At 38.3% G+C, this 21967-nt stretch overlaps 1 protein-coding gene across 1 annotated transcript in view; it reads right to left on the bottom strand.

The window, feature by feature from the left end:
- Positions 1–21763, bottom strand: part of LOC138746590 (uncharacterized) — a 133601-nt gene extending 111838 nt beyond the window's left edge. The window contains exons 1-9 of the mRNA XM_069904881.1: positions 21645–21763; positions 17575–17684; positions 16005–16027; positions 15709–15730; positions 15586–15613; positions 6101–6182; positions 4157–4321; positions 1501–1709; positions 2–93 (exon numbers count right to left, since the gene is read on the bottom strand). Coding sequence (XP_069760982.1) covers positions 2–93; positions 1501–1709; positions 4157–4321; positions 6101–6182; positions 15586–15613; positions 15709–15730; positions 16005–16027; positions 17575–17638 — 685 coding nt within the window. The 5' untranslated portion in view covers positions 17639–17684; positions 21645–21763. The remainder of the gene's footprint in view (position 1; positions 94–1500; positions 1710–4156; positions 4322–6100; positions 6183–15585; positions 15614–15708; positions 15731–16004; positions 16028–17574; positions 17685–21644) is intronic.
- Between the last annotated feature and the right edge of the window lie 204 nt (positions 21764–21967).

Here is a 21967-nt window from a genome sequence, read left to right as displayed (position 1 = left end):
CCTGTGACATTAATGTAACCAAAGATCCATTTATCCAGAGCTGCCTTTGTGGTTAATGACATTTCATTCAGACTAACATTGAATCCTTGTACACTGTCAAATAAGTTTGAAGCAGGTAAGAATTGCATGAAGAATTAAACATTCTTTGACTTTTGTCAGCACCCCTCACAGAAACCTACAGCGCTTGGTGTTCTAGACGGTCTCCCCTCCAAGTACTGACCAGGCCTGAGCCTGATTAGCTTCTGAGATCAAACAATCTCAAGCATATTCAGGCTATTAGACTTGGTTACCATGTTTAATATTTCTGATGTCCTGACCAGCTGTGTTAACATTGTAGTACAACCCTTATACTAGTCCAAAACTATAATTCTTACTCCAATTATATCCCTAATGCAGAATGAAGCAAAAGAATAATTTCCTGGGGGGATTCAAGCCATATCTTTGAGGAGGAGGAGGGGGGAGGAATGAGAGGGAGGAATTGTTGACTTTACAGGTTGAAGTGTTTCGCCAAGGTTGATCATGGAGAGATCACCAGTAGGAGGGCATGAGAGGATGGGAGGCGAAGAGACAGTGGCAGCCGGGGGATTAGCAAACCAGACCAGGGGAAGATGATGGGTGGAGTTGGAAGAGGAAGGCAGATGGTCAATTGGAAGTTTGCGAGGGGGAGGGAGACAAGGTGGGGGTGGGATTAGGGGGAAGTGGAGAGGGATGAGTTGGGGAGGGGGAACAGGAGGAGGTATGGGGAGGTTGAGGGGGAGGATTGGGGGAGGGGAGCAGGGGGGTATGGAGAGGTTGATGGGGAGGTTGAGGGGGGAGAGGTTGGGGGGAGGTTGAGGGGGGAGGAGGTTGGGGGGGAGGAGGTTGAGGGGGGAGGAGGTTGGGGGGGAGGAGGTTGGGGGGGAGGAGGTTGGGGGGAGGAGGTTGGGGGGAGGAGGTTGGGGGGAGGAGGTTGGGGGGAGGAGGTTGGGGGGAGGAGGTTGGGGGGAGGAGGTTGGGGGGAGGAGGTTGGGGGGAGGAGGTTGGGGGGAGGAGGTTGGGGGGGAGGAGGTTGGGGGGGAGGAGGTTGGGGGGAGGAGGTTGGGGGGGAGGAGGTTGGGGGAGGAGGTTGGGGGGAGGAGGTTGTGGGGGGGGAGGTGTAGGGATGGGAAGGGGAGTTGAAATGGCAAGTAACTGGCAGCTCAGAATTGTCACTGTAGACAGAATGCTCTCATGGATTGTCTTCAGAAAAGATAATCCAAAGCCAAGGATCAGAAGGTCTCTGATGTACTATTCTAATATTAATTGAAATGTATTGAAGCCATCATCCAAAGGAGCTTCTGATAAGAGCGTTATCTGCTTATTTAGAAGCAAAAGGCAATGACAAACTTCATTACTAATACAAATGATTAATCTTTGTTTTTCCTCCTGGTTAAAAACAAACAAAAAATTACCCAGGCCTTTTCAAAAATGCAATTTCTGTTTGAAAAACATTAATGACAGTAATAGAAGAATGTATCTTACAATGTTTTAAAGTTTTCACACACTATGTTGGAGTACTGAAGTGACTGGAGTATCGGTTGGGAAATGCCAGCAATAAATGGCTGAAGGAGCTGCAAGAAAGCATCTAGAAAAGTGCTGTTGCTTATCTTCAGGTCATCTTTATATCTCTCCCAGATAGCTTGCAAAATTGTTTCTTTGGCCATCAGTGGAATTGCCATTGTATCATTAACCTGCAATATACGGAAAATTTGTAGCAGCATCTTCAAAAGCCAAAGCACCATTTTAGCCCACAAGTCCCATTTGAAAGCAAACAGTTACAGATAAGCAAACAGATAAACATCATTTACAAAACTATAATAATCCATCACTATGAGAAAGTATTGTGAGAGAACTGGCAAATCTAATCCAGAATCAGTCTGAACTCACATTGTAATTATAAATATTCTGTTTACCCCTTATCACAGTTGCTGGTATTAAGTGAATTTTTACGCACTTGAGTTGAAACATTACCCAAGACCCAGATCACATTTAAGTTTCTAAGACTGAAGACCCTGTCTAAAATTCCAGAAATGAGATCAGATGCATAGCCAAGTAGTGTTGAAGAGTCAGAACTCTCCCCCCCTCAACCTCCCCCCAACCTCTCCCCCCTCAACCTCCCCCTCAACCTCCCCCTCAACCTCCCCATACCCCCCTGCTCCCCTCCCCCATCCTCCCCCTCAACCTCCCCATACCTCCTCCTGTTCCCCCTCCCCAACTCATCCCACTCCACTTCCCCCTAATCCCACCCCCACCTTGTCTCCCTCCCCCTCTCAAACTTCCAATTGATATCTGCCTTCCTCTTCTAACTCCACCCATCATCTTCCCCTGGCCTGGTTCGCTAATCCCCCGGCTGCCACCGTCTCTAAATGTTGGGATATTTGGTGTTTTTTCCATCATAGACATTGACTCAGATTAGAATCGTATTTCTTTTCTTGTGTTTACCTTGCCATCTAGTGGCAAATCCTAGCACCTGCAACTTTTCCAATGGTAACCACAGAGCAGATTGTAGTTACTGGAAATACAACAGCAATACATTCAATTTTCATGCAGAAAACAGGTAGTTAAGGTTTAATTTTTTTTTTATGTGAGGGAAGCACATTTATTAAATAATATTAATGAACTACCAAACTATTGAATTCAGAAAGAGGAACATCAAAAATGAAACTGTTTCAAATATTATCTTCTTTGCATATGCTAACATCTGTTTGACGCCCATTTCACAGACCCAATTTATCTAAGTCTTCCAATAACTTACACACCCAAATGACCTACAACCACTATGCTTTGAATGGTGGGAGGACGAAACCCACGCAGAAATGGGGAGAACATACAAACTCCTTTCAGACAGCATGGGATTTGAACCCAAGTCCAAATCGTTGGCACTGTTACAGTATTCTGCTAACTGCTATGCTAACCTCTTGTTAACTGAGCATCTTTTTTTAAATTCTTAGTCAAAAATTGCACAGTTCTTTGGACATTATCTTGCCAGGGCTAAATAGAGCCACAACTTGTCCATTTAACACCACAGCACAGGGCCAACTCTTTGGCTCTTGATGTTATGCCTACCCATATATTCCTTAAAAACAAGTACTAAACTTTCCCTACTGGCAGGGACCTGGAGCCACTGCCAGAGAGGATTGGAGATGCAGGAACCTCATCACATTTAAACAGAACTGCAGAGGGTCCTTGAAGAGCTGTGAGCAGCAGAGCCCTAGGCCTGGTGCCTGAGGCAACATGCACAGGGAGAGTAGAACTAACTGGGACCTTGATCTCCTAGTCAGGGGAGAGGAATCAGCAATGAATGTTACTGGGACCACCACTGATTTATAGTTAACCCCTTGTTGAGTGTCTCAACATTGTGCCTGCTAAAATCCTGCAAACATTGTGCCATAGTGGCCTGTACATTAATGTGTAAAGTTCTCCCTCCAGTTCTGACTCTTCAAATGTATTGTAATTCGACATTTAATCTATTACCCTATAGCTTGACATTTTCCTACATTAACTTGCATCTGCGGCTCCTTTGCCACCAATCAAATCTGTGGATACCCTGATGAATTTGCCACTAGTCATGTTTCCTTTTTTTCATTACAAGTCCCATAAACCCTTAAAAATTTTAAAACAGATAAGGGTCAAACTGCTTATTTCTGAAGGAGCTCTTGAATATTTTTTCAGTATTTGAAAAAAATAATTCAGTGGATTGAGTTCTGCCATCAGAATGAAAATCTTAACCATTTGACCCGTATCCGTTTTTAATTTCAATATATGCCCCAATGTGCCTGTGGGGGGAAATAGTGGGAAATTCCACTCATCCTTTCATCCTGAGAATTAGCCTGGTAAATTTCCTTTGGATTGCCTCCAAAGCAACTCCACATTTTCTCAACCTGAGAACCAAAATGGTGCATGGTTCACCACATGTGGTCTCATCAAAAACCTGCAAGATCGCAACAAAAAAATGTCAAGGGCAGTAAACGTGGATTACTTATCTGATTCCATATTTGTACAGTATACTTTTTCTCCCAAAACATAGAATTTGTGTAGAAATTTACCTTAGCTGAAATTTCTATTAAAACTAGCAGCAAACTACATTTTTTCCCCCATCTTAATTCCAAACCATTCCAGAATTCACAGTGTATGTTACCTCTCTGTTGAACATGTCCAGCAGATTCTCAAGCTTTGATAGACTGAACTTCTGGGTGAATAAGGCAGTGGCATTCAGATCAAAGATGTTCACAGGTCTCGTGACAGCAAAACATTTGAAGATAGAGGTTAAATTCTCAATCGTCAACTGTTCCAACACATCACACTGAAAGGGAACACACACGAGAGTTCAAAGCTATTTTCATACAAGAGAACAAAACAAAAAAATGCCACATTTTGGCCACATAAAAATTGAGAACCACTAATTAAGTGAAATTGATCCTGAATCAGCAATGAGACCCAACAGTGAGCTTCAGACCACATTTCCACTGAGCTAGCAGTTCTCCCTGTGATGAAACCACTATTGTAAATATTTATAATATGTAAATAACATCTTTCCTGGTTGACTCTGCTCTCATTGGCCAGCTCATGACTCCTCCCCTTTCTTCCCGATAAGGACTGTCATGCCACAAGCCTACCCCCAGTTCGAGTCCTGGTCAGTGTGAGCGACCAAGACATGGATGCAGTCCATCTCTTGCAAATAAAAGCCTTCAGTTTCAGCAACTTTTACTCTTTGTGTATTGATCGTGCATCACCCCCCCACCTCCCCCATCGAGGAAAGTGGACAAGACCAGAAGCTGTGAACGTAGGGATGGGAATGTGGTGCTGGATTAACAGGGGAGAGTTGGGCCAGGAAACAAGGCAATTATAACAGCAATCAGGGAGAAGTGTAAATGCTGTGATTGATGAAGTGTCAACAATTGGAATGCTCTTGATGGAATGCTAAATATCTGGTCTGTATTCTTGAATGTTCACATTCAGATGAGTAATTCTTAAAATATTTTCTAAAATGTAGGCAGAGGTTTTCATTTGTTCTTTTAGCAATCATTTCTTAAGCCCTATTTAGGTCAGATTTTTCTGATAACAGATACTTAAGCAGTGGGACAAAAAAATGTATTGCATCCTTATTTTCTTGCGCAAGAGTTCAATACCTTGAATATTCCACACCATTTTTATCCCTTGACTGATGCAGAGCATTTCTGGCCCACAATTGAGCATGTACTTTTATCAGGGAGATTTAGGAAGCTATTAGCTGACAGAGTCTGCAAAATGGAAAACCACAAGAGAGGACAATATGTTTTATCAAATTGGATTTCAAATACTGAAGTGTAGGTTTATTATTGTCTATCTCTATCCCGTTGTCTTCAGTTTGTAATTTGACCAAGAGTCTATGCATGACATATTAATCTGCCACTTCATCCTACAAAATAATGTAGACATGGTCCATATTTCCAATATCTATGTTTTTATTTCAAATATATAGCTTTGCAGATCTTGTTGTTTTTATGTTTTATTTAACGGGTTATTATGTGGAATTATTATTTTGTGCAATTGTGCAGATTAAGGTAGTTAAAGATGTGTTTTAAAAAAATTAGAATAAGAATCATGAACCCGTGTCATGAAATTTGTTTTGCAGCAGCCATATTTTGTATCATGTGTCATAATGTGCAGATTGACTAAAGGCTTTCACTGGCCTTCGAATGTAGAGAAAGTACAGCTCTGTGAATGCCTTTTTTTGGAAAATATGCAACTCCCGTAATAAACATCTGTTCAGATAACATTGAGAAACAGGGCAGATAAATCATAATCACACTGGATTGTCTTAATTGGCATGAGGGTTTGTAGTTCCCTTTTGTTAACTTAACTCATATCAAGCCCACTCTGCCCTTGACCCCTGTATTTGCTGACCTGCTCTGATCCAATAACATAGCAAGTTTATAATTATCATCCTTGTGTTTAAATAATCCTTTACTTTTAATTAATAATCACAAGGTTTACTAAATTCTAGCAACAATTATCCAGCTCCAAATTACTCTGTTTTGTTCAGCTTGACCAACGACAGAGATCAGATGCTTTGCTAACTTCATTGTTTTTTAGAATTTACCTGAGCACATGCGTATTGCAAGACCGTATAATTACAGAAATCATCGATATTCCCAGATTGTAGCTGTGATTCCAGAAGAGTGCTGTAAGAATATAATTGTTTTAGACAATAATCTAAGAATAATGATTCAATATATGTTGTGTGTGGTCTACAGTTAGAAAAAGAATTGTTGAGAATTTGGATTTTTGAAAACTAATACAGTAAAGTCCCTGTTATCTGGAATTCAAGCAACCACCAAAAACATCGGGGAAAATAAATGGGAAGAAAAATACAGATGTTTAAAATTGGCACACCTTACCGTTAGTTCTCCAGTCATGCAACAAGCAGTCTCGGACAACCGGAAAATGTGCTTATCCGGTACCTACCAATCTCCATACGTGCCAGATACCACAGGTTTTACTGTATTGGTTTTCTTATCTTCCATGGTTTAGGGATTTGACATTCCAAGGTCATCCTGTTTGGTTCTTTTCTCATAGTTACATGTTTCTTAGACTAGGATTCATATGCTCTTTCCAAAAAAAATGGCTGAACAACAAGAATAATTGTACTTATATCCTATATATCTCTTTATCATCAAATCTTTTGAACCAGCCGCATTACTCTCAATCTTTAAAAAGATTATCTTAAAAATATACCTCATCAACCTCCAGTTATTTAATTCTTGCTATGATATAACTTCTATAGGTTAAAACCCTTAAGGTGAATAGTTAAATTAAATACTATAAAAGGGCAAACATTTCTGGAGGATTTGGGAAAAAGGAGACATTTATTTTATTTAACCAACCAAGATGTGTGTTTTTAATGGCTTGGTACTATGGGTTTGACTCAATGTTTAAAATGTGTCTAATTTTCACACATTTCAAGACTTTCAGCAACAATTTTTCTTCCCAAATACATGTTGATTAATTGGGTATCAGCCAATTAGATGACTGTGGGAGAATGGGTTACAGAGGAAATAGGGCGGCTTTATGAGCTGCATAGACTTGGCGGGCCGTACAGCCTCTCCCCACATCACAGAGGCAAATGGAACAGGGCCTTTGGCCCAACTCATCGGTGTTGACCACATTGACATTCTGGCTAGGTTCATTTGTCTGCATTTGGCCCACATCCATTCTAAACCTTTACTATTCATATGCCTGTTCAAATATCTTTGGAATTGCACCTTTTTCCATTGCTTCTTTTGGCAGCTTTTGCAAAAATATAGACTATTCTCTGAGCAAAAAATTTGCCCCTCAGGTCCCTCTTAAATCTCTTCCCTCTCATCTTAACCCTGCTCTCCTGTTAAAAAAAAATGTTTTATCCTGGGACAAAGATAGTGAGCATTCACTTTGTCCATGCATCTCATGCACTTATATATCTCAACAGAGTAATTCAACAAGATTTCATGTTCCGGGGGAGTCACGTGATGGAGTAGTGGCCGGTAGGGTAAAACCAGCCCTCTCAAGAAAAAAATTCAAGAAAAGACAAAGTTCAATAAATATAAAATATAAGAAATAAAAGATAAAGTTGCAGAGAAGAGAAAGAAGATGGTACCCAAGAAGGAAAAGTAAAAACAACGGGCAAAAAAGAAGAAAAGTCACTGGAAAAGAAAGAAGGAACAGGGAGATGTGGTGGTGAAGAACGTCTGTTCTCCGAGGTTGGTATTGGCCCTGCGTAGTTGCGACCCCCCCGACTGGTCGACTGAAAAATGGCTCTCTGAGCCAAACAAAAGTGTGCAACTGTGCATACACGAGGTAAAAGAAAACAACGACGGGAGGGGGGCTCAGCCAAGGAGCGGCCAACCATGGCGCAACCAGCTGAGGGACGCCCGACACCAGGGCTCTCAGCTGGAAGATGAGGAAGGCAGCAGGAGAGGGAGTGAGGTACCAGGCGAGAAAGAAAGTCGACGGGGTGAACGGCAAGAGGAGCAGCATCAGGAGGGCCGACAGATGAGCAGCCCAGGAGAGGACCAACAGCAAGAGGCCCAGCAGGAAGAGACCCAACAAAGTGATATAAGCAACTCATGAGGAAAATCAGAAGAGACACAGATACAAAGAAGAGAAAAAGACACAAACACAGATTCAGACACAGAAGAAGAGGAAGATGAAGACCAAGATCTTCACAGAGAAATAGAAGGTAAAACAGATGGACAGAATATAGATAAAGCTTTTTTTCAAGAACAAATGAGAGCATTAAAAGAATGGTTGTCATTAGAGTTTAGTCCAATTAAAAGAACAGAAGATAAAATGCAAAGATTAGAACTAGTCATGACAGAAATAAGGAAAAGAGTAGAGAATGTGGAAGAACGAGAAACGGCTGTAGAAATGGAAGTAAACAACAAGGGGAAAATTGGAAGAAAGTGACAAAAAAATTAAAGAGAAACAAGAGTTGTTAGTTCAGAAAATTGATATGTTGGAAAATTATAGTAGACGAAACAACATAAAAATAGTAGGCCTGAAGGAAGATGAAGAAGGCACATATATGAAGGAATTTATAAAAAAATGGATCCCGAAGGTCCTGGGAATGACAGAAATGCAGGAAGAAATGGAAATAGAAAGGGCACACAGAGCAGTAGCTCCGAAACAACAGATATATCAAAAACCAAGATCCATCTTAGTAAAATTTTTGACTTGTACAACAAGAGAAAATATATTGGAGAGGGCAAGGAATAAAATTAGAGAAGATAATAAACCATTTGAATACAAGGGTCAAAAAGTATTTTTTTTACCCTGACATAAGTTTAGAACTCTTAAAGAAGAGGAAGGAGTTTAATACAGCAAAATTGATCCTATGGAAAAAAGATTATAAATATTTATACCCGGGGAGCAAAACAGACTGTTCTCGGATCCGAAGGAAGCACAAGAATTCGCAGAGCATTTACAGGACAGAAGAAGAGATGAAGAGATGTAATAAGAATGAAGAACAGTGATAAAGTATATATAAAGATGTAACAACAATGTATATGTAAAGAACTAAAGAGGGAAAAGAGAAGGGAAGTAAGGAGAAAAAAGGGAGAGCTTTGTTATATGTGTAAAAAAAATGTTTTCTGGGTGGGGTTGGGGGTGGGTAGAAGAGAATAACCGTCACTGCAAAATCAGTTGACGCTTGCGAACAAGATCGCAATCCAAATGGAAAGGGAAGTTGTGGTTGCCCGGCAAGGGATAAAGGGCAACTCAGAAAAGGGAGGGGGCATTTGTGGTTAAGGTAATATTGTGTATGGGAATTGTTGGAGTATTTTATGTTTTAAATGTGTTGTCATACATTGAGTTTAAAAAAGGAAAACTAAGAGATAAAAATGGGGAAAAGGGGGATGGTGGTGGTGAGGAAGCAGAAATGAGGTGTAAACAGGATATGAGATGGCCATGTTGAATTATATGACTATAAATATTAATGCAATACATAACCAAATTAAACAGGCTACTAAATTTACTGAAGAAATAAAAATAGATATAGCATTTGTGCAGGAAATGCATCTAACTAAAGTGGAACATAACAAACTAAAGAGAGACTGGGTAGGACACGTAGCGGAGCATCATATAATTCAAAAGCTAGAGGTGTAGCTATATTAGTTAATAAAAATGTACAGTCAAAATAGAGGAAGAGATAATAGATCCAGCAGGGAGGTATTTAATGATAAAGTGTCAGATATATTCAGAATTTTGGAATTTGCTAAATATATGTGCATCTAATGAAGAGGATCAAAAGTTTATGCAAGATTTTTTTGAAGATTGTATATTGATAGGAGGGGATTTTAACCTTAATTTGGATCCAATGTTGGATAAAACTGGACAAAAGACTAGCAAAAAGAATAAAGTGCCCAAATTTATGGTTAAATCAATGCAGAAAATGAAACATGGATATATGGAGGAGGCAGCACCCAAGGGAGAAGAAATACTCATATTATTCGAGTAGGCATAAAACATACTTAAGGTTTGATATGTTTTTGTTGTTGGCCCATATTCAAGTGAGAGTTAGGAAAACTAAATATAAAGCTAGGTTGCTATCTGATCATTCACCCCTGTTATTAGCAATAGAACTGGAGGACATCCCACCAAGAACATATAGATGGAGGTTAAACTCCATGCTACTTAAAAGGCAGGAATTTAGAGAGTTTATTGAACACCAAATTAAAATGTACTTTGAAATTAATACGGAATCAGTAAAAGACAAATTTATATTATGGGATGCAATTAAAGCTTTCTTTAGAGGACAGATAATAAGTTATGTAACTAAGATGAAAAAAGACTACAATCGGGAAACAGAACAGTTGAAAAGGGAGATAGTAAGTACAGAAAAGAAACTAGCAACAAGGGATGATATAACAAAAAGAAGAAAATTGGTGGACAAAAAAAAAACGAAGTATTACAAATGTATAAGGTGGAGAAGAACATAATGAAAATAAAGCAAAAGTATTACGAACTAGGAGAAAAAATACAAAATATTAGCCTGGCAACTTAAAACAGAACAAGCTAAAAGAACTGTATTAGCATCAAGGAAAAAGAACAAACAAATTACATATAATCCAATGGAGATTAATGAAAACTTCAAGGAATTCTATGAAGAATTATACCAAACTAAGAATGAGAGGAAAGATGATAAAATAGGAGAGTTTTTAGCTAAAATTGAACTGCCAAAATTGCAAGAAGAGGAACAAAGCAAACTGATAAAACCATTTGAAATAGAGGAAGTACAGGATATATTAAAAAAGCTGCCGAACAATAAAACGCCTGGAGAGGATGTATTCCCAATAGAATTCTATAAAACATTTAAAGAGTCATTAATTCCTCCTCTCCTGGAAGTAATGAACCAGATAGAAGAAACACAAAACTTTCCAGATTCATGTAAGACAGCAATAATTACAGTAATACCAAAGACAGGGAAGGATCCACTAACACCAACATCATATACATCAATGTCTCTACTTAATTCAGATTATAAGATAATAGCAAAATTATTAGCAAACAGATTGGCCGATTGTGTACCAAAAATAGTAAACAAGATCAAACTGGATTTATTAAGAAAAGACGAACAACGGATAATGTCTGTAAATTTATTAATCTAATTCATGCAGTTCAAGGAAATAAGAAGCCAACAGTGGCTGTTGCTTAAGATGCAGAAAAAAGCCTTTGACACGGTAGAATGGAATTATTTATTCAAAGTATTACAGAGGTTCAATCTACCAGAAAAATATATTAATTGGATTAAAGCATTATATAATGGACCGTTGGCGAAGGTAACAGTAAAATTATATGTATCGAACCAATTTAAATTAAGTAGGTCAACTAGGCAGGGATGTCCATTATCTCCCTCACTGTTCGCTTTAGTAATATAACCATTGGCAGAACTGATAAGAACAGAAAATAAAATAAAAAGGATAAAAATAAAGGAGGAGTATAAAATCAGCTTATTTGCAGATGACATCATAGTATACTTAACAGAACCAGAGGTATCAGTAAAAGAATTACATAAGAAATTGAAGGAATATGGAGAAATATCAGGGTACAAGATCAAGTAAATAAAAATGAAGTGATGCCAATGAGCAACGCAGATTATACAGAATTTAAAAAAGAACCACCATTTAAATGACAAACACAAGCAATCCGATACCTAGGGATCAGGTTGGATAATAACTTAAGCCACTTGTACAAACTAAATTATCAGCCACTAATAAAGAAATTGCAAGAAGACTTAGAACATTGGAAAGAATTACCACTAACATTGATAAGGAGGATAAATTGCATTAAAATGAATGTCTTCCCAAGGATACAATACTTATATCAATCGTTGCCAATTCCCTTAACAGAGAAATTCTTTAATGAACTAAAGAGAATAATAAGGAAATTCTTGTGGAAAGGGGGGAAACCGAGGGTAGCGTTAGATAAATTAACAGAGAGGTATAACCAAGGTGATTTGCAGTTACCAAACTTTAAAAATTATTATAGAGCCGCACAATTAAGGTATTTATCAGATTTTTACCAGACAAGGGAAAAACCAGACTGGACTAAGATAGAACTAGATAAAATAGGGGAGAAGGTACCGGAACATATACTTTATAAGTTGGATGAAAAGCACAATATAAAAGCTCACCAGTATTCATCATTTACTCAATATATGGAAGAATATTCACTTAAAAAGGAAAAAAACGAATTACCAAATACCAAAATTGTTATTGACACAAAACCCACTAATCCCTTTTACAATAGATAACATTTCCTTTAGAGAATGGGAGAGAAAAGAAATCAAAAGAATAGAAAATTGTTTTTTTGGGAAATAATTTATTAACATTTCAACAGTTAAAGAACAAATATGGAATAACTCATGGTACAATGTTTGCATATCACCAACTGAAAGCTTATTTAAAGGATAAATTGGAAAACAGACTGAGATTACCAGAACGAAGCAGCTTTGAATATGTGATTACAGACACAATGATAATTAAAAGATTTATAACAAACGTACATTAAGCTGCAAGATAAGGAAAATTATGAAATAAGCTATAAACCTAAACAAAAGAAGGAAAAGGATTTAAACATAAAGATAAAAAATGAAGCATGGGAAAAGTTATGTTCTGGGACTATGAAGAATACAATAAACACAAGGTTATGCATGATACAGTGTAATTGGTTATCATGCCTCAAAAGTTAAAAGAATGGGATCCAACATTATCAAATAGATGTTTTCGCTGTAAGAAGTACAATTTGGAAGAACAGTACAATTTGGGCATGTACGAAAGTGAAAAGGTTTTGGGAAGATCTAAATCAGATATTAAATAAAATCACAAAAAATAACATACCAAATAATCCAGAGATCTTTCTTCAAAGTAATATAAGTAGTAAGGAATTAGGCCTCAAATTGGATAAAGCGCAAAAAAGATTTATTATGATAGCCTTAGCAGTAGCAAAAAAAATCTAATGTCAACTTGGAAAATGAAAGAGAGCCTGAGAATACAGCAATGGTACATGGAAATGAATAAATGTATTCCATTGAAAAAAATAACATATAATTTAAAAAATAAAGTCACATTATTTGAACAAATTTGGGAATCATACATGGAACATAACAGAGAGGGCTTGCCTCGGACCTCCACCCTCTAAATTGATAAGAAGACACATTTTTCTTGTTTATTTTTCATTGTGTGAAGATATTGTTTCATGGTTTTATTGTATTGTGTATGTTGAATATTTATTGGTTTTGGAGGGGGGAGGGAAGGGGGCAGGGAGGGTAGGGGGGAAAAAAGGGAGAAAATGACACTGTGTATATTTAATGAGAAATATTTTGGTCGATATGGTTCACGGTGCGAAAAATAAAAAAATTTATTAAAAAGATTTTATGTTCCATAAAATAAAGAACTAGTCTATTTAGCCTCTCCCTGAAACTCAAGCCCTCAAGTTCCAATAACATCCTGGTCTAATAGCATCTCATCTTTATCCTTTTCAATGGAATTATATCCTTCTGATGGCTGGCTGACCAGAACAGCACACAGTACTCTAGGCTGGTTTCACCAATGTCTTGTATCATGATGGGCCAACATTTGCACTCATTATCCTGCACAATGAAGCCAAGCACACCAAATGCCTCCCTTACTATCCTGTTAACCTGAATCACTACTTTCAGTGGACAATGCATCTATACTCCTAGGACTTTCTCCTCTTCACACTCTCCAGGGTTCCACCACTTAATGTTGTAGAAAAAACTCTAGTTGTAAATTTCCTACTCATTGCTACGTGTAATGAACTCCAGTTAAGAGTACCATCTCTCCAGACTGCTGAGTTGAAGTGAATTAATACCACCCGGTATCACAAGTTCACCTGATCTCTATGGCCTCAGCTTCCTGCTGTTCTGACATTTTCAAATCAAACTGCCTGAGTAACCCGACTCCAATTGCCAGGTGCAGTCTTCAGATAAAATCCCCGTTGAAGTCTGTTACACTATGCAAGTCCTGTTCTGGTTTGACTTTCCAAAAAGCAACACTTCTTACTTGCCAGAGTTAAATTTCATTTGCCACTCCTTAGCCAACTTTCCCAATTTATATACACTCTATTGTAAACTTAGATATCCTTCCTCACAATCCACCATACCGGTGGTTTTAAAACTGCCCCCCTAAACTCACATTCCACTTTAAGTAATCCCTATGGCATCGGGATTGCTTAAGGTGGTATGTGAGTGGGAAGGGAAGGTTGAGAACCACTACTCTAGACTCAATTGTTACTGAAATATTTTGCTTGAGAAAAATTGTCAGTGGGCCACTTCCTTTGGAGTTATGAAACCGTGCACATAACGAGTTAATTAGGTACGATTAAAACAGTGGCTTTCAAACTTTTTCTTTCCACCCATATACCACCTTACTGATCACAGAGCGCCTGTGGCATCGGGATTACTTAAAGTGGTATGAGTGGAAGGAAAACCAACAATTTTGGTCTTGGCTACAAATTTGCTAACTACATTGTCATCCATATAATTAACATAGATTACAAACTACAGGGGGCCCAACTCTTTTAGAAATAAGTGTGAATGGATTGTTTTTCCTAACTGATTTGTAACACTTCTGACACAGCAGTTATATAAAATATACCTATCAATTGTGGTTGATTATGCAAGATAAAAAGCAACTCAATGCAATTAGTAGTATGCAATTTATCAAAATGTCACAATGCTTTTTCTAATTAAACCTGTGAAATCATAGTTCCTTGGAGTATTTGCTTCAGTCTATTATTAATCTCCATAAATTTGCATTTATGCCTTTCAAAATCTGGCTGCTGTGCCTTGACTGACCACTACTCCTTTTACAAAGAGATCCCTCTAAATTGACGTGTGAACGACCCGTATTTAAAGCAAGGTCAGGTTGGATTGGAGCGTTCACACTGAACCTTTTACTGCGACCTTTTACATAGGGGCTGGGCATCCCAGTCCAAAAGGAGGTGGGACCTGCAGCACTACATCATTGCCATCCCAGGAAGACGGGTAACCTTTTACACAGGAGCCAATGTGAAACATTTCAGCTCTAATACTTGGAGGATTAAGTACCGGGATGAAAATTATCCCCTACCCCCCACCCCCCCCATCCCGGTTTCATCACATTCACACAGTTAAGTGAAGAGGTTAAAAGGCAGTTAATTACTATCTTTCAAGGGCAGTGTAAAAGCCCCTAAGGTTATTCTGCATGCTGGAATCTTCTTACATTCCCATCCTAAGTTCACTAACTCAGTTTATCAGACAAATTACAAATATATTTGAAGAGAATCACTCAATATTGAAATTGGTCTCCTAGCTGTCTGTAAGGTGGCTCTGAATGGGTCAAATAATTTTGTAAAATAAATGGTTAGCTTACTGCCTTACAAGCACCTTGATTACTCTTTGCACTGTCTTGTTTCCATCTGATGACCTGGTTCTCCAGTCTCTACTTAAAGAATGGTCATTTGTAAAAGGTCACAGTATTTTTCAAGAAACAATGTTTATGATTATCGGAGCAGTTTTAAAAGCATGCAAGATTCTCATACTTGACATACCTGTTATTGCTTTCACAAATTCTCTGTCCTGTTACAAGTAAAAAGAGCAATAATTCAGAAATTGTTTCACTCCTTTAAACTAAAAATAATACTTAATAAATTGCATAAAAATGATCGACTTACCATCAGGGATATCTACATCGCACTAAAGAAAAAGAAAAAACATAAGTGTTCCAAACGTCTCTATACTTGAGGGGAAGAATTTTGACGCATTCTGCCATCTTTTTTTTTGCTGTCATTTGAAGGGGTTGGGGAAACCTTGGAGAAAGTGTATGAACACTTCTTTCCAAAGGTTTACATGAATTACTGACACTCGTCTTTTAAATTACAACAAGAAATTGGGAGAAAACCATAAAAATTTTAATAATTTAAAGATCGCAAAGTCTAATCTTGTTCATTCTTTGGCAGTTGTGACTTACCACAAAAGTATTCACCAAGGAGCCTGGGAAAATAAAAGAAAGATGGTGTAAAAGATGGAACTTTTTTTTTAAATTCAGATGGACCTTGATAAAATAGAAATTTCTTCTGTGAATTTTGCATGCCTGAGAGTGACTCTTAACCAAAACATTGGTCTATCTGAGCAGCTTCCAGTCCGAGAAAGGTGCAGTAAAAGTCCAAAAATCAGAATACCAGAAATCTGGACAACCTGAGAATTCTGACTTCTCAAAAATTTTTAAACTTTTAAAATATAGCAGGCTTTTGTTGTGTGTGTGTGTGTGTGTGTGTGTGTGTGTGTGTGTGTGTGTGTGTGTGTGACGCATGTGTAAGTGCCACAGAAGTCGTGGAAATGAACAAATAATTTTTTTGTACTTTGTATTTTATATGAAAAAAGTTTCATTAATAAACTATCAAAATTTAACTGTTAATCTCTTCTTTATTTTCCTTAAATTTGAATTTTAAAAATACTGCCCGAGAATCTGGCAAATCCGAAAACTTGGACTGACCTGATCCCCAAGCAGTCCAGATTTTAGGACTTTTACTGGAGACTAAAGGAGGGGTATGGATTGGGAGATTTAAAGGCTGGCTGCCAGAAATCTTTTCCAAAGGCGTTGTTGTGGATTACACTAATTTACATTATACCACCAACCACGCCTTGACAGAAGCCACTGATTTAATAACCCAATCTCTGGGCCCTGGTAAAGACTATCACCATGCAGTAAGCAAAATGTAAAATGCAAAGATCCCACAACTCTTTAGAATCAGGAATAATCGTGTGATTTTTTTTTCTCTCTGTTTCTCTTTGGCATTTAATTTCCTCAAAAACTTGGGAAACTTTGGGATTGCTTTGTGAATACAAAGATGCAGTAAAAGTTTGTGACAGGTGCATTGCAAGATTCTGAGGCAAAATTAAATCAAAAACATGCCTCGTTTGGTTGCAGGATAAGTTCGCCTGAAGAAAAAGCTTATTATTCTCTCTGAATTATTACAAACCTCATAAACATGTATGGGGCACACTATCCAAGTGTCTTTATGTTGCACAAGACAATCCCCTTATAATTTGACATTCTTTTAGTCTCTGGGATTCAACATTCATAATTCTTGGAAATCCCAACATTAGTTAAAAAGTTATGAGAGCATTATTACAGTAAAACCTCTAGTATCCAGCACCTGTGGGGATTGACATGCCGGATAAGTGCATTTTCCGGATGCTTGAGACATTCTTACATGCGCGAGTGGTGGATGGGCAAACTAACTGAGTCATGCCGATTTTAAACCATTTTTTTAACCAGTTGTGTGAATTCCAGATACCAGGGGTCTTACTTGAATTTGCAAGCTTGATTCATGATTCTTTCTTAATTGTATAAGTATGCATCCATGAATCATTTATCAATGGAGTAGAATTCCTTTGCTGAGGAATAAAGCTCATACTCATAGAAAACTAATGATAATTATGAATGAATCTGTATTGCTCACAGGGTTTTAAAATATGGATGTCCAATTATTTTATCAGTGATTGTTATATCGCATGTTATACAAAAATAAGCCTACCACTTGTAAGTATGACTATGAGAGTCAAAGGACAAATCCATTCACAAATCATCTTCTGCCCCATTTTTGAGAAGCTGTAGTTCTTTCCAAATCAAATTCAGCTCTCCATCCTGCAAAATAAAGTGTTCACATTTCTCTTACCCATTAAAAGTAACTAAAGCATACAGTTGATGTGGAAGAATATGAGAGCAATTGTGGGAACATAGAAATCGAAGAACTATGACTATACACCACACTTGTTGCTCAATCCAAGACATTAACGATGTTTATTATTTGTTATAAGATCTTACATCTATGAAAGCACGTCTCAATGGATAAAATAATAAAGCAGTATTCTATTCATGATTTTAGAATAGCAATTGTGAATAATATATAATGTCCTCGGAGCTAAATATTTTCTTTGCTCTAATTTCCATAGTAAATATCGATACTATTTTCATTTGAGTGGGATGGTCAATTTAAGATAAATCAAGCTGCAAGCTTTGGAGACTGACTGTGGGCTGACAGGCTGGAGACATTATCTACTTGTGAAGAGAGAGGAAGGCCCTGGAACACAGGTGCAGAGATTATGTGACCAACATATTAAAGAAACAGTGCACTGATCAGGGGCCATTTTAAGGAAGCAGCACTTAGAAAAGCATCTCTTTGAAGTAATAGTGTGCTAGTGGCCTCGTGCAACAATGGACAGTTTGTCTGATTTCTCCCTGTAAGGGGGATGAGTGTGCCCCATCATGGCAAATGAAAAGTCACTTCTGAAGGAAATTGTTGTCACTTTGGACTGACCCACGAAAGGGTTCTGGAAGCTTTGTGAAAGCCACTCATCTGAAATGGCATTGGCTACATAAAGGCACTTCTTGGGAAGCAACTCAACAAGGATTTTGTAAATTTACAACAGTCTGTCAATCCTGACTCTCCCAATTCATTCATAAACATTTCTTTGCATCAATTTAAGAGTCTTTGTGTCAACACTGGATTTCTGAGATTGGATTTTGAACTGATGTTCCAGAATTGGGCCTGAAATGTTCCAGAGATGTTTTGAGATATTTTACATGTGCTCGCATGCGCACACATACACACACACATACACACACACACACACACACACACAGTTGTGCATAGTTGGAGGTTAAGCTTAGATAAGTTAGATAAAGTGTTATATATTTGGTGATTAATAAATTAAAATATTATTTTAAATATAACACTGTCTTGGCTAATTTCTATTGCTGCTGTCTGAGTAGATACAAAATATACAATAGGAATGAAGTAAAGATTGATAAGGAATCTGTCTCAACCCTCAAATGGTGTTGATCACAATTAACAAGGTTTAGTCTTTATATAGCAGCATTGGTACTTCACAAAAAATCAAGTCAAGGGCCGAGTTTCTTCTGCAATGGACTTCCATTTGGATCATTGAACATTTTCCATTATTTATACTGTAAAAGCACAATGCAAGACCTTCATACAAAACAAACACAACAGACAAAATTGCTGAAGGAACTCAGCAATTCACGCAGCGGCCTTGGAAACCAATATATAGATATGTACTTAGGAATGTACAAATCCCTTGAATTGTTCTGCCAGATCATGACTAATCTGAGTATAAACACAAAACTCCCATGGCGGCTCTCTGTCTTCCTTACGGTACACAATTTTGTGTACGTTATATTCTAAATGTAGTATCACGTGACAACAATGGGACCTTCGCCTCTACTGTTACTGACTGCACCTCTTCGCATCTTGTCTTTTTTATGGACTCTATTCCTTTCCTTCAATTCCTCCACCTCCTTTAGCCTCTGCTCTCAGGATAAGGTCTTCCATTCCGGAACATCCGAGGTCCTCCTTTTTTAAAAAAAAAATGGCTTCCCCTCTAATGCCATCAACTTAGCCCTTATCTGCTTTTCCTCTATTGCCCACATATCTAGCCTGGCCCCCTCAACCCCGAATTGCAACAAGGACAGGAATCCCCCTCCCCGACCTCAATTCCACAATTTCTACAACGTGATACCAGACACATCTTACCCTCTCTTCCCCTATCTGCCTTCCTCAGGGACCATTCCCTCTGGGATTCCCTCATCCCTTCCCACTAATCACCCCCTCAGAACCTACCCCTGTGATCATAAGTAATGCTACATTTGCACCCATACCTCCTTTCTCACCACCTTGTGGCCCCAAACAGTCCTTCCAAGTAAAGCAACACTTCACTTGTAAATCTACAGGAGACACCTACTGAATCTGAGTATAATTATTCTTGTCGTTCCATCAGGGAGATTGGACAGAAACTAGGAGATCATTTTGTTGAACACCTTCACTCTGTCTGCTGTATAGAAAGGGACATCCCAGTGGCCAACCATTTTAATTCCACATACATTCTTCGATGTTCCTTCATGAAGCAATTCCTCACACTATCTGGATTAGGGTGGAACCTACAACTTCACTCAAGAATTTTACTTGAACACAATGACTCCTCTTGTAGTTTAGCAGATACTGCCAGTTAAAATAAATTAGAAATTGTGACTTCCTTTCAATGCAAGTTTGTGGGAAAGTGACAGATGGCTTTAAAGTCAGAGTAAAAATGCCTTCGGTTTCTTTCGCAGTTTGTTGAAAGGGAATCGCATGTGGCTTTTAAAATTTGTGAAACCTGCTGCTTATTTTAAGGAATTTTGAGGATTTGAAATTTTTTAATGTTAGCCTTTGGGGGAAATTTCAGAGCCTTTTGTTACGTCTCTGTGTTACTTGGGAAGCTTCTTAAATAACTTAGATTCAAATAACAAAAGAAACTTACTGATGCCTTCCACCATCTCAGAAATTGTTCACACATTCACATATACATGCACCCCACAGTGCATGTACCCCACACCTCACTAGTTACTACAGTGAGAAGGGTGCATTCTTACGCGGTTACCAAATTGTTCACATTATCCTGACTATATAACATCCCTGCTTCTCAAGATAAAGAAAAAAGTGTTCTTTACAGCATCAACCCTTCCTCCTCTTTGCTGTGGGTGAGTCTGCATAGATAAGGATTTAGTTTGCATCCTTGTGGCTTCGAAGATTTTGCCTGTATCCATAGCTTTGGCTGGCTTCAAGCTATCCTTCCCTATAAGACACTTTTGCACTTCGGGATGGGCACTCCCCATATAATTTGATCAACTAATCTTTCCTCTATATCCTTAAACCTGCATTTTGCAGCAACAATTTTTAGTCGCGCGAGGACGTTATCAACAGTTTCATCAGTCTCTTGCATCAAGCCTTGAAATTCATAGCGTTTAATTCTACGATTAGACCTGGGTTCAAGGTGGGAAGCAAACTTTGCAAATATCTGCTTTGCATCATTTTTCTCCACCTCTGTAAGCTCCCAGTTATTAAATAAGTCAAGGCCTCGCTCCCCTGTCCAGAGAAGTATATAACTGATGTCCTCCTCTGCTGTTGTACTTTTAAAACAGCTTTTGAATGCTAAATTGCACTTCTGCTAAAATCTTTTAAACGATTCAACAATGTCTTCAGCCTCCCAGCCCATTGCTGGGTGAACTGCTGTTGCACCAGCCATTTTTTTTTCAGTAATTTTTTTTTTCTCTCTCTTCTCCCCCTTAGTATTTTCATGACTTACAATCAATTGTATGGCTTTATTCCTGTCCCCTTAGACCGCTTATTTAAGAAGTTTCCCAAGTAGCCCAGAGTCATAATGAACGGGAATGGGAGTTTGCAATGATTTTGTCAGTAAGACTTTAAGGTTAATTTAACTTTAATGTTTGGGGAAAGAGTACTTTCATGAGTTCCTCAGAAAATATTACGAGCTATTTTAAGACAAAACATAGGGAAAGTAGCTGCAATATTAAGATGAACACTGTGGAAAGCCCAAAGCTCTCTTTCAATACATTTTATTTCTCTGTAAGTAACCCAGGAGAAAATCCTGCTCCAAAACTTGCACCAGGTCCTCTCCATGAACCTCAACTTTTACCCTTCAATCCAATTTCTCTACAAATCCCGACTTCACCTTGCAGTGTATTTTATAAAGCAGTTGTCCGTTCAATAAAGCCTCTTAAACATCAAACACGGTGCCTCCGCCTTACCTTTCAATCCCTAAGTGGGCGCTTTTATTTCTTGATGACCGCTGTCTACCAGTAAATCCCAAACTTCCAGTTCGCAATCACCCTTCCAAGTTGACCAAGGGACCCGTGAGGGAAATGTTCCGGCTCCCTATGCGTTACAAATTAAACCCTGTTACTAACTTCGTGCCGAGTTTGGGGGGGGGGGGGGGGGGGTCCTCCCAGCAGAAATCTCTACTTACAACTTGGTTTGAAATTTTAAATGTTCACCACGAGCACAAGTGGGAGAAATGCGACTCACCTTCTCTGGAGCTGAAAGGATGATGTGATCAATGTCCGAGAAAAGG

Source organism: Narcine bancroftii, chromosome 12 (assembly GCF_036971445.1).
Source record: "Narcine bancroftii isolate sNarBan1 chromosome 12, sNarBan1.hap1, whole genome shotgun sequence".
Lineage (NCBI taxonomy): Eukaryota > Metazoa > Chordata > Chondrichthyes > Torpediniformes > Narcinidae > Narcine > Narcine bancroftii.
The sequence above is the reverse complement of the archived record's forward strand: the minus strand, read 5'-3'. Positions and strand labels throughout refer to the sequence as shown.